This window comes from Carettochelys insculpta, chromosome 1 (assembly GCF_033958435.1).
Source record: "Carettochelys insculpta isolate YL-2023 chromosome 1, ASM3395843v1, whole genome shotgun sequence".
NCBI classification, from domain to species: Eukaryota; Metazoa; Chordata; order Testudines; family Carettochelyidae; genus Carettochelys; species Carettochelys insculpta.
This window is the reverse complement of record NC_134137.1, coordinates 302734626-302751014: the sequence shown is the minus strand read 5'-3', so window position 1 is coordinate 302751014 and position 16389 is coordinate 302734626. Positions and strand designations below refer to the sequence as shown.

At 39.7% G+C, this 16389-nt stretch overlaps 1 protein-coding gene across 3 annotated transcripts in view; it reads right to left on the bottom strand.

The window, feature by feature from the left end:
- The window catches only part of PPFIA2 (PTPRF interacting protein alpha 2), a 607969-nt gene that overhangs the window by 434134 nt on the left and 157446 nt on the right, over positions 1–16389 (bottom strand). For 2 of the 3 annotated variants that reach the window (XM_074984008.1, XM_074984007.1), the window contains exon 1: positions 13492–13572. The exons of the other annotated variant lie outside the window; for it this stretch is intronic. In XM_074984008.1, coding sequence (XP_074840109.1) covers positions 13492–13572 — 81 coding nt within the window. Of the gene's footprint in view, positions 1–13491; positions 13573–16389 lie in introns of those variants that run through there. 3 annotated transcript variants of the gene reach the window in all.

The window sequence follows — 16389 nt, the reverse complement described above, 5'->3', positions numbered from 1 at the left end:
AAACAAAACATGAAGTTTGCTGGGAGACTGAATTCAGATTCAAAAAGCTCAGTCTCCTTTGATAGAACTTCAGAGCTGATAATCCTTGCAAATCATTTAGCTCTTACTCCTTCTTGTTCCCAAAATACACAGTGGGATTTTAGATAAAGCAATCTAAGAATGAAAGATGTAAAACAATCTACTATAATACATTTCTAAAACTGGGATATTTCCATACACACAGGTGCCTTTTTACTATGTAGAAAAGCAAAAACATTACTGTGTCTGCCAATCCCATACTTAACACTAAAATCATCTTATTAGTTTAAAATCATGATGCCTGCCATTTCTTCTTTGTTAGCAGTGTATGTTGCAGCCCACAGGAGTATACAAATGTTATCTAAGATTGATCATACATTAGCTATTTCTCTTGGACTGCCTACAGTAATCAGTATAGACCACTTAATGCTCAGCATCTGTCTGTCTTTTAGTCAGTCAGTCATTTTTCCCCGTACATTGCATATAGAGCAGCAAGTCCCATAAAAAGATTTACACCACCTTATTGAATGACTGGAAAAGAGATATTTTGCATCTATGCAGTGTCACTGATTTAAGTAGAATGGGAGGTGTAGGGGGGGTGGGAGAGGCTGCCAGAAGGCAGATGCCAGCAGCATGACTCTTGACAAGAAGCCAAAGGAAAACCACAAACCAGGGTGCAGGCACAGGACTTTTTCCTGGGTATCTGTGTGGTCTGAGTGCCACGTCTTCACAAGCTTCGTGAGGGGCAGATCAGCTCCAGGACAAAAGCGGTAAAGAAATATCAGAGAGGTAGCTGTGTAAGTCTGTAGCTTCGAGAACAACAAGAAGTCTTGTGGCACCTTATAGACTAACAGATATTTTGGAGCATAAGCTTTCACGGACAAAGATTGAAGCGGGTCTTTGCCCACGAAAGCTTATGCTCCAAAATATCTGTTAGTCTATAAGGTGCCACAAGACTTCTTGTTGTTTGCGGTAAAGAAATGTGAGTGATAATTAAATACAGCCATCAACATTAAACACACCACTGTACCACTGTACTATTTCTCTGGCATTGCTAATAACAATAAGGCTGTGTTTACACTATGAGATGAATTTACTAATATTGATTTTCCAATTTTGGAATTGGTAGGTTCAATTTTGTCTATCCTCACTTCACGCTGTGCTTCCCACAAAGTCGAGTCATTGCTGCCACACACATATTGGCTAACATCGATTGTTGCAGTAGTGCATTGTGGGAAGCCATCCCACAGTTCCCTCATCCCCGTAGCATTCTGGGTATGCTCACTGGTCTTAACATCATCTTCCTATATTGCATTCCCCTCCCAATCCCTGAAAATGTTGATCCACTGTAAATAATGCAGAAGGCACTCAAAATTACAAGAAAGAATTTTTGGGTTCCCCACACATTGTATTGCCAACATGGGTACAGTGACTGTATTCTCAGCTGGCCATCCATCCCACATGCCATCATTGCCAAAATGTGATTCCTGAAAATAATGCAGGGAGAAGAATGCGGGAAGACAGACAATTTTTGATTTCCCCATACATTATTGTTAATTGAAAGGGTTTTTGGCTTTTCAGTGCACTATTGGGCTTCCAATGCAACAACTGTGTTCTCAACTGGTCATCCATCCCACCTCCCATCACCGCTGAAATGTGATCCCTGAAAAGCACGCAGGGGCCCAGAATGTTAGATTCAGAAGAATATATAAGGAAAGAATTTTTGGTTTCTCCCTACACTATATTGACAACACAGGTTCAGAGTCTGTATTCTCAACTGGCCATCCATCCCACCTCCCATCATCACAGAAAAAAGAATTGCTGGTTTTCCCCCGGCGGCAGCAAACTCTGATATGGGCCAAATGCGGGGGGGGGTGTCATTGGAGGATCAGTTGAAGTATTCTCCCCCCTCAGCAGCAAGCCCCTTAGCTGCTGGGGGAGACGTTTCCCTGGTGGCAGCAGCAAGCTCAGGTATGGGCCCGTGGCATGGAGATGTTGCTGGATGACCAGTTGAGCTGCTCCTTCCCCAAAGCCCCTATTATCCTAACCACTGGGGGGAGACTTTCCCACGACGGCAGCAAAGACCTCTCTTTTCTATGCGACTGGCAGCATTGCCAGCGCTGAACAGCAGGCACATCCTTTCATTGGGTTGGGTTGGGAGTTACCCACGTGATGTGCCTGAGCGTGGGAAAGATCCAGACTGCGTGACGCCTGTAGGGGAGGGCAGGGGGTTTGCACACATATGTAAACCCCTGAGAAGACGTTTCTCAGTGTGTTATGCCAGCACAACCCCCAGCACAGCCTTGTTGACACATGGTACGGCAGTGCAGGGGCTGGCACCGGCACCAGGCAGCACAGGAAAAAATAGCAAGTGTACAGACAGCTGCAAATTCCTTGCAGGGACTATTTGAATGGGTAGATGCACACACACTGCTAACAGCACAGAAAGAAAGAAGCCATTTCTCAGGCTGCCATAAACTAACATGAGCCCACACCTAAAGGCTCGCTGCTCCCCCTTGGAAAATCAGGCTCTTCCTGTTACTGGAGAGCAGCGGCCAGAGCAGAGCACTGAGAGAGGCATTGCGGTTTACATATGGGACACCTCTGGAAGCTAATATATTTGATTTTAAGATGTGGCGTTTCCACACTGGCCTTTAGTCAATCTTCTGAATTCGAGCTTGACACTATACCTCTCACATAACTGCGATTTTGTAATCTTGAGATTAGTGCACCCAAAGTCGAGCTAATGCTCTTTACAGTGAAGACAGTCACGTGGTAAAATCAAACCAACTGAATCAATTTTGAATTGTCTCATAGCGTAGACACAGCCTGAGGAAACATCTGCTCCACTCAAGCCAACGTTGATTATTGGAATTAAAGTTCCCCACTCTCAACTTGCAGAAGATGGCACAGGTACTTTGAAATCAGTGATTTACAACAGCTGAGGATCTAGTCCATTGTACAGAAAACCCAGCCTTTTGCTCACCAGCAAAGTTTCATTTGTTTCAATGTATAAAAAATATGTACATTATTCATTTGGAATTCTATAGGGTTTTGTCTCATGTAACTATGCAGAAAGCATTTTATTTTCCATCTCCTTTTCTAGAGAGACTCAAATTGAGGCAAATTATATGTACGCACAACACTGTGTTTAACATCTCCTTACTCCAGCAGAAATGTTTAGCATTTGTTCCCTGAAGACTAAAAAATACAGACCACAAAAAGAAGTGATAACTGACAGCATGGGACAGCCTCTAAGGATTATAACTTGAAACAGTCTTCTACTGCCCCTCCACCATTTTTCAGCTGCTGCTGTAGGTTAAAAAAGCCTGCAAACGTATTTGCCCCACCATCAATCTCCTACCTTCCAGGTCATACAGAAGTCACTTATATTGTTACTGAATATTTGCATTTTAATTACAAGGCAAATCACTTCCTGATTGTCTCCTTGCTGCAACTCTGCCCAGATTTTTAAATTCATTTGTTACATTCAGCTTCAGGATATAACCTAAATTCTGACTACTCCCTCACGATCATCCTCTCCTTGACATAGTTCAAATGCAGTATATCTTTGAAATTGCTGTGCACCAGCTTTGGTACCACTGGTATTGCTTGCATTTACTAACCAGGTTTCAGGCAATTTTCAAGTCTTATAACTGCACCACAAACTTCTGTGAACCAAGATAGTCATTTTCTTGGCACCTGCTACACTAGGGGGGCATCTACACTGCATTCCCCTTTCAGAGGAGGAATGCAAATGATGGAGATCAAAAATGCAAATGAAGCACTGATTTACAAATCTTGTGTTTCATTTGCATAATCTCGCATGATCGCATTTCTGAAAAAGGCTTTTCCAAAAATAAAAAGAGCTCTGTAGACGGGGTTCCTTTAGAAAAAAAAAAGAGTTTTCAAAGGAACCCTCCTTCTGATTTCGTTTCAGGAAGAAGGTTTTTTCAAAAGCAGGGTTTTTTCCTGAAGGAACCCCCTCTACACAACTGTTCTTATTTTCGGAAAAGCCTCTTCTGGAAATACAATCATGCACAATTATGTAAATGAAGAGCACATTTGTAAATCAGTGCTTCATTTACATTTTCGATCTCCCTCATTTGCAGTCCTCCTCTGAAAGCAGAATGCCGTGTAGATGCACCCTAGGACTTTTATTTGATGTTTAATAGCAACAAGCTATCCAACCATCACCGGCATGCTATAGACTTTTAACTTTCACACTAAACATGCCTTTGGATACACCCCTAGTGTAGCAGGTGCCAAGGAAATGACAACATGAAAACCACACAAATTAAGAGTATTGTTGTATCAGTAGGAAGAAATGATCCAGGGTTCAATAAGAAGGAAGACATTTATTTAGGTATAACATTCCAAGGTCCCTGTACACTCACTGTTCAAGGGAAGTACAAAAAAAAGCAGAGGGAAATCTGCCGTAGACCAGTTTATGAACACAACAGAGTAGAAAACAGCTTCTGACTCTGATTTTCTCCTGTTTTCAACATGGTGTATTTATTCACTATTGCACAAATTCTATGCAGAGAGCAAACCACTATCAATTTGATTTAGTAGCATTTCATACCTATTTTGCATTGGTGTAAATGATTACACAAGGTGCTGGGCAAAGAAGTATCATGCACTATCACTACAATATAATATGCTGTATAAACACAGAGGATTTTACAATGTTAACTAACAGTGTTGTAGTAGTTTTCCTCTGATGTCAAGTAATTGCATAAGGCATTTGTGTAAGAACTTTCAGTAATAAAATAATGGAAAACTGAGGATTTAATTGAATACACATATTATATATATTTTCAGCTTAGTGTGCTTGTGTATAAATGCTAAGGTGAAAATGGTCAATGGCATGTGAAAGCCACTGAAAATATTAATAAGATAGATAAGTCCTATGTTACAGAAGGAGCACTTTGGAATAAATAACTACAGCAAGAAAAAAAAAGCAATTCTGCATTAAAGAGAACTTTAAAGATAGTGGGTGAAGCACTAGTAAGAATAACAGGGAAATATAATGTTAGGATAAATAAAAATTGAACTTTCCTAATTCAGAATTCTCTTGTCCAGCAACATCTGTAATCCAACACGATTTTAGTTAGCTGGATGACCATTAATGATGGGCATGTCCAAGTCTCCTGAGGTTCCATAAAGGTTTTTTTTTTTTTTTAAGCTTCCAGTCTGAGCCCTCAGCATTCTGTGCTGTTATTTATCTGTAATTTACCCCTAAACATCCTCCCAAAGCCCAGTAAGCAGTGGAAATGTCTGTAATGTGCTAGACAATATTGACCTCCCATGGTTCAGCAAATTCTCTCATTCAGCACTGGTCAGATCCCAAGGGTGTCAGATGACAGAGGTTCAACCTGTATAGAGCTTCAACCTTGTCCACTTCAGTTGTCGTTTATACAAACCAAATACTATTTCTTAAATAATAATTTTTCATACAAGCTTAGGCACATGTCTACAGTATCTACAAACACATTTTTGTCATTCTTGCTTACTTGATTTTAGTTCACACTATAAAAATCACAAGATGATATTGGTAACAGAGAGAAAGCCGTGCTAGTCTACAGTCATACCCCAAGATAAGCCCATTCGAGTTATGAGAATTCGACTTTACAAGGAGTTTCATTTAATACCCCTACTTCAGCTTACAAGGCATTTCTTCACATTTACAAGGACCGATTTGGAAGCTGGCGGCTCTGGTAGGCAAGCACTGAGGGGATGGAGTCGGCCGCATTGGGCTTGACGAAGAGACCGTGCAGTTGGGCAGTGGTGCCCTGCAAGAGGGCAGCAGTGTGGTGTGGGGAGGTAGACTCGTTCGAGTCCTGGCAGTAGGTTGTGCTGCTCTGCAAGACATGGATTTTGGGTGTGCAGCCCATCCCAGCCCCGCTGCTGCCGCTCAGCCCCTGGGCAGCTAGGGGGCCACCACTGCCCACCCTGCACAGCTGTGCCTCAGACGCCACTCGCTGTCTGTGGCGCTACCTCCCATTTAGCGCCTGACTCGCCCACCACTGCCGCCTCAGCTGCCACCACCGGGGCCTCTCCGCCATGCAGCCCCACATGAGCGAGGCATCGCCCCTCGCCAGCCGGGGGCCTCCTGTGCCTGCCTAGCTCTCTGCGCAGCCAGCCCCTGGCAGCGCCCACTCCCTGCTTAACCTAAGCTGTGCTCAAGCCGGGCTGCCTGCCCGTGCCATGCTCTGCCCTGCCCTGCCCACTCCCTTGCACCGGATTTAATGGGATTTAGTGTTGTTTTAGCATACATGGCTGTAAATTTTGGGGCTCAGGAACGCGTAAAATTTTTTTCCCATTGAAATTAATGGTAATTACATTTTTGACTTACAAGACTTCGCCCTAAGAGGGGTTTTTCCAGAACGAATTACTCTCATAAGGTGGGGGAAGACTGTATATACTACCAAAACGAAAAAGCAGTAAAGTAGCACTTTAAAGGCTAACAAAATACTTTATTAGGTGAGCAGACCCAGAAAATTCACATCCCAGTTCAAACCACGTGCCAATGTGTCGAACCCGAATGTAAAAAGAGAGTTCAGCAGCCTCTCCCCCAAGACCACCGTGAAAATTCTGCCCCAGCAAAGCGCAGACTTTGCTCACCTTGATGGGTTTTCTTCTGATTTGTCAACCATGATCACTATTTTTGTTTCTCTGTGCCTTGGATATTGGGTCTGTCCTCTGGTGTGGCTATGGTCTGGGAAGGTGGGTCTCTCCCACGAAAGCTCACCTAATAAATTATTTTGTTAGTCTTTAAAGTGCTACTTTACTGCTTTTTTTGTTTTACTATGATATTAGTAACAGGATGCATTTTCTAAAACGTATTGTGACTTTTATTTTGTCACCATAATGCTTCTCATACAAATAAAATAAAAATAAGCTAGTTTCTTAATTTCATGGGGTAATTATAATGTGTTAATTAATTGCTCCACAGTACTGATTGGAAGGAGAAGGGCCCAGATATCTCTAGCTGGCATGCACAGATCTGTGTACTGGGGAACTCAAGGAAGGTTTCTCTCTCTAGTGCAGAGAGTTTCCAAAGTTCCACTTGGGGTGACAACTACTCTCTGATCACCACTAGAAATTATGTTGAAATTACGTATTGCTTTAATAGTTGAAAACTGCAAGACAATTTTTAATTATTAATGCTGCTGCTATCATCATTATGGAATTTTTTTTTCTTACGCAAAGCCACCAAGCATAGAAATCTCACATTTGGTCTGTTTATAGATTTTGTTGAGACAAACCTCAAGACAATATGAAGATAGTAAGGTTCATATTTTTAAAATCATGAAAATTCATATTTGACAATTCCTTAATAAAAACTTCCTATTTCACAAAAGGCAAGTATTTTGACATCACATCGTGATTATAGTTGATGCATACAATTTGTTTAGCTTAGCAAAGTACAGAATCTTTCTTCTCTATTTACAAAGCAAATCTGAAGTGTGAAAGTTCAGTTGCTTTTCAGATTTTTTTAAACTTGCATAACATATAATTTTGCATTTTGTAACATGCATCCTATTGCATGATGAAAATATAGTTAAAATATTACCTTGCTAAAGACATGTTGAGCAACCATAATCATTCACATTATGAATAAAATCACTATGGGTAGGTCTACACAGGAAAATTATTTTGAAATAACAGCCATTATTTCAAAATAACTGACCTAGAATCTATACATTGCAACCACTATTTCAAAAAAATTCAAAATAGTTATTGGCTTATTTCAAATTGGTAAAATGCATTCTATGAGGAATAGGGCCTATTTCAAAATAGCTATTTCAAAATAGGTGCTGGTAAGACAGGCAATGGAGCTGATTTCAAAATAAGCCATCTTGGGCATGTCTACACTCGAAGCATCTGTTGACAGGAGTCACTGTCAACAGGGAGTTCTCGACAGACCCTCTGTCAACATATTGTATCCACACAACTTGCTCTGTCGACAGAGAAAGACCACACTGCCATCTGGTGCAAGAAAGCAGTATGGCAGCTGTGCAAAGAGGGCTGGCGAGCAACCAGAAGTCCTCTCTGTCGACAGAAATTTTGTCGACAGTACCCTGTCCAGAGATTGTTATGCCTCAAATTTTTGAGGGACAGTACTGTTGAGGAAAATGCAGAGTTCTGCTGAGACTATGTCGACAGAATACTTTAAGGCTGTTTCAAAAGTGTCATGCTAATAAATGGCCCGAAATATGCTAATGAGGCACGGATGCAAATTCCCAGTGCCTCATTAGCATAAGGTCATGTGATTTGGAGTCCGGAAGATGTTCCTCCAGACTCCAAAACGTTGTTTAGAAGCACAGCCCCCAGGGGTTCTTCCGGAAGGAAGTCCTTCTTCCGGAGGCCCCTTCTTCCTGAAAATTAGCATATTTCGGGCCGTTTATTACCATGACACTTTCGAAGAAAGTGGGATGTGTAGAAACGGCCTAAGTGTGTAGACGCTCCCTGAGTTATGTTGACAGAAGGCCCCTTCAGTTAACAAAACTCTGTAGTGTAAACCCAGCCATTGAGTCCAATGACTATTTTGAAATTGGCTCTATTGTGTGTAGATGCTATATTTTGCAATAGACAAATGCTATTTCAAAATGCATTTTTGTGTGTAGCTGTGTTATTTCCAAATAGGCTATGCTGAAACAGCTCTTCAGCTCTTCTCTGACTTAGTGGGGTTTGATCCTGCTTGAAGCAAGGGGCTGGACTAGATGACCTCCTGAGGTCCCATCCAGCCCCATGATTCTGTGATTCTAGAATGGCTTATTTTGAAATAAGCCTGCTGTGTAGATGTACCAGCTGCATTATAGCAAGTTCTTTAGGAAAATCCAGCCCTTTTTTGAAAAACACATGAAGCCTCTACACACAAAAGGTGCTCTTTTGGTCTTAAATTGAAACAATGTGTCTTTTCTTCTGGAAGCCCTCTTTTGCTCCTGGATCAGGAAGAACACCTTCTTTAGAAAGCTTCTTTGGGAAAAAAAAAAAGCGTGCATAGATGCTCTGCGGGCCCTTTTTTCAAAAGAGCAGTCCTCATGATGACAGATTTTTTGATCCCTTGCTCCTTTTGAAAGAGCTGGGCTCGTGTGGAGGCTCTCTATCAAAAGAGCAGATCAATCCACTTTTTTGTGTGTGGATGCACTTTCAAAACAATTTTTGTTCAGAAGAGACCTTCTGGAAGGACTTGTTTTGAAAGATCACTGTAGTGTACATGTAGCCACCCTGTATAACAATGAAATTTCAGAAATTTATTGTGCACATGGTAGAACGCATGTAGTAGCCAAAGAGCAATTTAATGTTACTATTAGTTGGACCCTGACATTTACAAGTTATGTTAAAGATAAATTCTTCAAGGACTGATGGTAAATTAAATTATCCATGAAGAGCAGCAGAAATGATATCTTCCCATATAACTGAAAAGTAAGAGAAAGCAAAGAAAAGCAACTATCTGCCTTAATTTACATAGCTAAATGGAAATCAAGCCAGTTTTACATAAAATAAGCTGAGTACATTCACATCAATGCCACTGAGGTGAAAAAACATTTGAATTTATCAAAACTCCCCATCAATTGTTAGTGTCCCCTGGCATCTAACTACTTTACATAGCCTCCTCTAAGACCAGTCATCTCTTTTAATTGCTTTGATGAAGTATACTCTAAAGATCAAATCCCTGCAATTTATTTTGAGCATAAGAAGCAATACAGCAGCCCGAGTCAGAATTTAACACCATTAGAAGGTCAGGATAGTTCTCCTAAATTGAAGAATGTAGGCACTGATATTTTCACAGTCTCTAATGACTCCACAGATGTCTAAATACTGGTTTCAAATACTTATGTACCACTTTTTTTTTAAACACTAGGGGTGCATCCACACTAGCTGGAACAACGTCGAAATAGTACGCATCGCGTCTACACGCGCCGTGAGCTATTTCGATGTTGAAATCGACGTTAGGCAGCAAGACATCGAAATCGATATTCCTATCTGAAGATGGGAATAGCACTGTACTTCGACGTTCAACGTCAAAGTAGGGCGTGTGTAGACGAGCTGCATCCCGCTATGTCGGAATAGTGGGGTCCTCCACGGCAGCCATCAGCTGAGGGGTTGAGAGACGCTCTCTCCAGCCCCTGCGGGGCTCTATTGTCACCGCGTGCAGCAGCCCTTAGCCCAGGGCTTCTGGCTGCTGCTGCTGCAGCTGGGGGTCTATGCTGCATGCACAGGGTCTGCAACCGGTTGTTGGCTCTGTGGATCTCGTGCTGTGCAGGCCAAGTGTGTCTGTGAAGGTCCCTTTAAGGGAGCAGCTTGGGGCTTTGCTGGCCCCTTATTTCAACGGAGAGCGCTTGTGTGTGTGGACGCACTGCATTTCCTTCTGGGGCAGCTCCTTTTGATGTTCCCCGTTGCTACTTCAACATTGAATGTCAACAGCCCCAGCCCTGGAGGATGTGTAGATGATACACGTTGAAGTAGCCTATTTCAATGTCCTTACTTCGAAATAGGCTACTTTGACATAGTGTGCTAGTGTAGATGTAGCCTAGGTGTTAAGGACAACAAGTGTACAATACACCATAAATGAGTTATAAATAAATAATCTAACAAACAAACAAATAAATAAATAAATGCTAATTTTGTTCATTCCCGTTCATGTTTCACATGGAACTTTAATTTCATAAATTCATTTGAGAGAAAGCATCTATTACCATAATGTGCTTAACATAAATCATGTAAAAATGTCTGTGAATTTGCATACTGATGGCACACTTCTTAATTTCCTCTCCTTTGATGCTTTTTTGAAAAATTTCAGTTGAGAAGCTGACTCCAACACTTATCCTTCATCTTTACTCATATGCTGCTTTAGCAAAAGTTGAAAGACACTGAGTATTAAATGAAGAAAAGCAGCATAATTCAGCTTTCTGTATTTAACCCATATTAAAATAAGTTGATCAGTCATCAAATTTAATTAATAATCTGTTAAATGCTTTCCTCAAAATCCTTAACAGAGCTCTCTAGTGGTTTTGGCTCTGCCCACAAGCGGAGTTATGCTAGCTACATGTATATAAGGCAACTATGACTCACTGGCATGCCAGGTCTAAATATGTCTTATTTATCAAGAATTTCCATTTGAAAAAATGTAGCAAACATGATTTGTGCACAGGCTTTGTTTCTTTAATACAGTTGTAGGCCCATAGGATAATATTACATACTGCAATTCTGAGTCAGTGAAAAGTAATTTTAACAGCTGCTTTATTAATAACCCACTGTTTGGGCCCTAACATAAATACTTCCTCCTGTACATCATTGTAAGCATGTCTGTAGTCCCTACACCTTCAGCAGTACTATTTGTGTGCTTAAAACTTAATTCAAGTATACAAGTTTCCCTGGCCCTTATACAGTGCCTTAACATGGCACTTTACAAGTATTACAGTAAAAGATGGTCCGTATCTTAAGAGTTTACAATTCAAATTAGACAAATATAAAAATATAAAGCTAATGGAAAAAAGAGGGAAAGTAACAAAAGACGGTATTAGAGAGAAAACTAATAAACACAGATTCATTAATCCAGTCGTACCTATTCTTATCTTTTTAAAAATATGGGCTGAAATAGGACAGGAGGGAAGGAGTCTTTAGGATAGGAATGGAAGTTAAAGGTAAGATCACAGCACAGGAAATGAGTGGGGTCCGAAATGAGATTTGAAAAAGGGCAGGGGTGCTTTACATCTCTATTTCTTTTATTTACTTTTTAAAATTATACATATTGGTTTTACCGTATGAGACTGGGTTAAAAGCAAACTACAAAAACAATACCATAAGAAGAAAGACATAACTCGCTATATGTTAATGGTGTCCCAGTGACACCCAGATGCAGTAGTACATTGAGAGTATATCCTTCTAAAGCAGCTTCATTTTCCAAGATCAGTCAGTGTTATACTGCTCACATAGCATCCAGAATGTAACTGGAAATTAGTTAATTTTTTTTACTTTACATTATGCCCTCTTACCCCAAAATCCTGTGGATAAATAAACCAGTTGTTGAGAGATACTTTTGTCCACGTGAAAATACTCTAACCATAATGTCAATAAAATAGCCTTTATCAAGTTACTATCAAAGGCTTTATTGTCATAAAACAACACATGATGAAACAGACATGACAGAGCGTATTGACTATACTGACCCTTAAATTTAAGAGACTCAAAGAATACCTGATGCCAAGAGCTCTGTAAAAGATCCCAGCAACAGGAGACTGTAAAGAATGTTTAGATCTCAGTGTGTGAAAAAAGTAGTCATTCTGCAGAAGAACAGCCCTGGGGCACTCATGTCTCTGAATCATTTCCAGGATCAGCAGATATCTGCTGTGAGGTAGATGCACACTGTTTCAGCACAGCCCTCAACTACCAGTAGACATCAGCGCAAGGAAGGACAGAATGGCAGGCTTAAAAATAGTAGCTTAATAGAGGAAGGGAATATGAACAAAAAAGGTACACAAAAGTTCTTTCAAGTTCAACAGATGTAACAAATGCATTGGGTGCTAAGTGTTTTTACACAACATTTTCTTCATCATATTGATTGTTCAGGAATTTATTCAGTTTGTCATATATTTAATGAAGGTGCTATTTTATAATACCTTATACTAATTATTGAGTCAAGAGTGATGCACACATTTAAGCAGGCAGAGAGCTCTGTTTTAAAGATGAGCAGAAAAAGATTCAGTACTTTAAATAATGATGGGTTTGAATTGTTAAGCCTGGCCAAAGTGCTATGGGGTATAATTGTGTTTTTGTCTATCCCTATTCTAGATTAAAAGCAAAGATATCATTCTTCAAATTTACTGAAATATGTTAGGGATAAGAGCCTTGCATGTCAGGAATATCAGCTTTATTAATAATTAGCTGCAGCACAGAATACTATTCACCTGCATGAGGTGAAAGTTGCCTGCACGCTGAAAACCTTAATAGTCCTAACAAAAGATTCCTGTTGTGCTGTCTATTGCTCATATTTTACTACTATCCAAATGAATAAAAAAAAGCCCAGAAAGCATTAGCCTAAATTTAGACTATTAAAAATATTTCTCTATCAACATAGGTACAATATGTAAAGTTTCAAAATAGTTTTTAATATTACAATTTGAAATTTGTAATGATGCCAACTAAGAGTCTATTCTTAACTAATTGTGAACTCTAATGTAGCTCTGGCTAAGAAATTACAGAATCTACTGAACCTGAGAATAATGCTATTATTGAAAATAATCAATAATAAAAAATATACTCAATGCAACTTCATCTTCAATTACAGACATATATCGTGAAGCAAGTAAACTGATTTCTGAGAATACTCATTTCTTACATCTCTTCTTCCTCAAATAAACACCAATACACATAAAGGCTTCTTATCCTATTTAGTTTATTCTAATTCAAAGTTACCTCTATTCAATTTCTAAATAACCAATGTAATTAAACTACACTTACCTGAAAAGTATAAAATCGGGTTCCATTAGGCGGGTGCACCTTAGGGGAGCCAGAGACAGTGTTCATATCTGAGAAAATCATTTCTGATCACAGACAAAATACAATCCACAAGGAGATATAGATGCAGAGTAGATCGTTAAGCTTACAGATAAATCCTTTCATATATTTAGGGAGGCAACTGTATGAAATGAAATCTGCTCCATCCATTCACATACAGAGTGACAGCATTTTGAATTCCCCACTCCTATATTTATGAGTTAAACTGTAAGGTCTTCTGTCACCGACCTTTTAGTTCAGCTAGTTCTTTAGAACACGCAGGAAGAATAAAAATGAGGATTGCTAAGAAAAGAAAGCTAGAACCTACAGTAAATGGAGCTTGTGCAGAATCTGGCAATGCTATGGACCTGCCCATCTGTTCCCAGTGATAATCACCTCCCTCCACCACAGCCTAGCAAAGTGATTATGCTAAGCATCCCAGTTAACCAATAACACAGTTTCATTTCAGGCAAGCAAGCAATGAAATGCAGAGGACCTCTTCTGACTAACCTGGAGTATGTCTGAGATTCATTTTATAGCTATGTTTGATAACAATGATTAATTTATCATTTCAGTTATTAACAAACATACTAGCTCTCACCATTTCTGATCATTGTTTAATTTTAAATATTTCTATACAATTATTGCACAGTCTTTTTACCTAGCTGAAAAAATGCATTGTTTTTCATGTGATGTCAAAAATTATTTTATTTTTTTTTTATCTCCTACGTACTGAAAACATAACGAAAAACCTGGGTACAGAAATATGTCAGTTTATATTTATACTGACTTAACACATGTAATGCAACACTGCCTTCTTTCTCATTATTTGTCCTTTTAGAAATGGCTTCAAAAGCAATACTAATCCAAAGAGTGAAATAATTTTACATTTTTCTCAGTCTTCATTTTTAACCTCGAAGCCACTCTACACAAACCATGAAATCTAAATCACTTTAATAAATCTTAACACAAACTATTGACTGTAAAATTGATCCACAGGTGAATGTACATTATATAGACATTACTTTGAACTATTTCTTAAGAATAAATCCGTTCTTTTTTTCAAGATCACAAAATGATACTTGCCAACATCTATGCCTAACAGGCAACTAGGATTCATTATGTTACTTGTTCACACACAGATTGTTCACGATACAGGAAGGCATTAAAGATCATATTCAAATGACTTGGCACCTTTTAACAGCAAAAATAAATGTCCCATTTACACATAATTTGAAGGTGGGGTTTGGGGAAAGGAAGGAAAATAGAACTCAGCTAGACAGATGCCTTTACACTCTTATCAAGCATGTTACATTTATTACAAATTTTACAAACAAGAGAGAAAGCAAGAAATACAATCTTTACAATGAAATCTGTCAAAAGACTAAGAAGCTGCCAAGTTGGTTCTCATTCTCTTTCTGCATCTCATTCTGAATAAACGTAATGTTTTTAAGTGACTGTAATATAGCTGTTGTGTTTTTATATAGTTAATCGAAGGCATATATTCCCATACATACACAGATGCCCTTTTCTTTAAATTTGCATGCTGACCTCTGCTGCTGTCCACACAATGGCATCATATATCACCTAATACTTTGTAAACCAAATGGGAGAAATTCCCCGTATGTTCCAAGTCTTTCCTACCACTCCCTTTTAGCTCTACTCAGAAGTTGCCACAATTACACTAGAATTGCTGTTTTGATCCATTTTTGCATTAAAGCTAGCAAACACTACCCATAAGTCTTTGCTTGTGAAATAGATTATTGAAGCTGTACAGTCGATTTTTCCCTTTAATTTGGAAAGAAGGACTAGACATGGGAATATGCAGTAGAGTCTCTCAACTGGCAAAATGAGAAACTCTAGATCTTTGGTAGTCTCACTATGGGAACTTTCATTACAGGCTGCTATTTTGTTGCTTTATAATCCTTCTACCAAACATCTGCTGATATTTCCCAGGAGCTTCATGGACACATAGCATTCTTTATACACTTGAAGCCCAGACAAGACTAGAATCATTGTCTAGTCTGACCTCCTGTATATGTAGGCCATACAATTGCACCTAATAATTTCTACATCAAAAGCATTTAACTTCTGCTTAAGACAGAGCATACCTTTTAGGAAGACATCCACAATCTTGATTTAAATACTTCAAGATCATTTGATAAATAATCGCAATGATTAATTATCCCCTCTCAAATAAATTGCATTTTATTTCTAAGCTTATTTTGTACAGTGTCAGTTTCCAGCCAGTGGATCTCATTATGCCTATTTCTGCTACAGTAAAGCTCCCTTTACTATCAGATCTTCTTCCCACCTAGATACTTCTATACCAGGATCCACTCACTTCTCAAAACTTCCCTTGAGGCAACTAAGTAGATTGAGTTGCTTTAGTCTTTGACTGTGAGGCAGGTTTTCAGACTCCCGGGGTGCGTCTACACTAGCCAGCTACTTCGAAGTAGCTGGAACAAAGTTGAAATAGCACAAGTAGCGTCTATATATGCTGTGTGCTATTTTGACGTTGAAATTGATGTTATGCAGCGAGACATCGAAATTGCTATTCCCATCCAAAGATGGGAATAGCACCCTACTTCGACGTTGAATGTCAAATTAGGGCATGTGTAGTTGATCTGCATCCCGCTACTTCGAAATAGCGGGGTCCTCCATGGCGGCCATCAGCTGAGGGGTTGAGAGACGCTCTGTCCAGCCCCTGTGGGGCTCTATGGTCACCCCGTGCAGCAGCCCTTAGCGCACAGGGCTTCTGGCTGCTGCTGCTTCTGCTGCCGCTGCAGCTTGGGGTTTATGCTGCGTGCACAGGGTCTGCAACTAGTTGTTGGCTCTGTGGATCTCGTGCTGTGCGGGCTG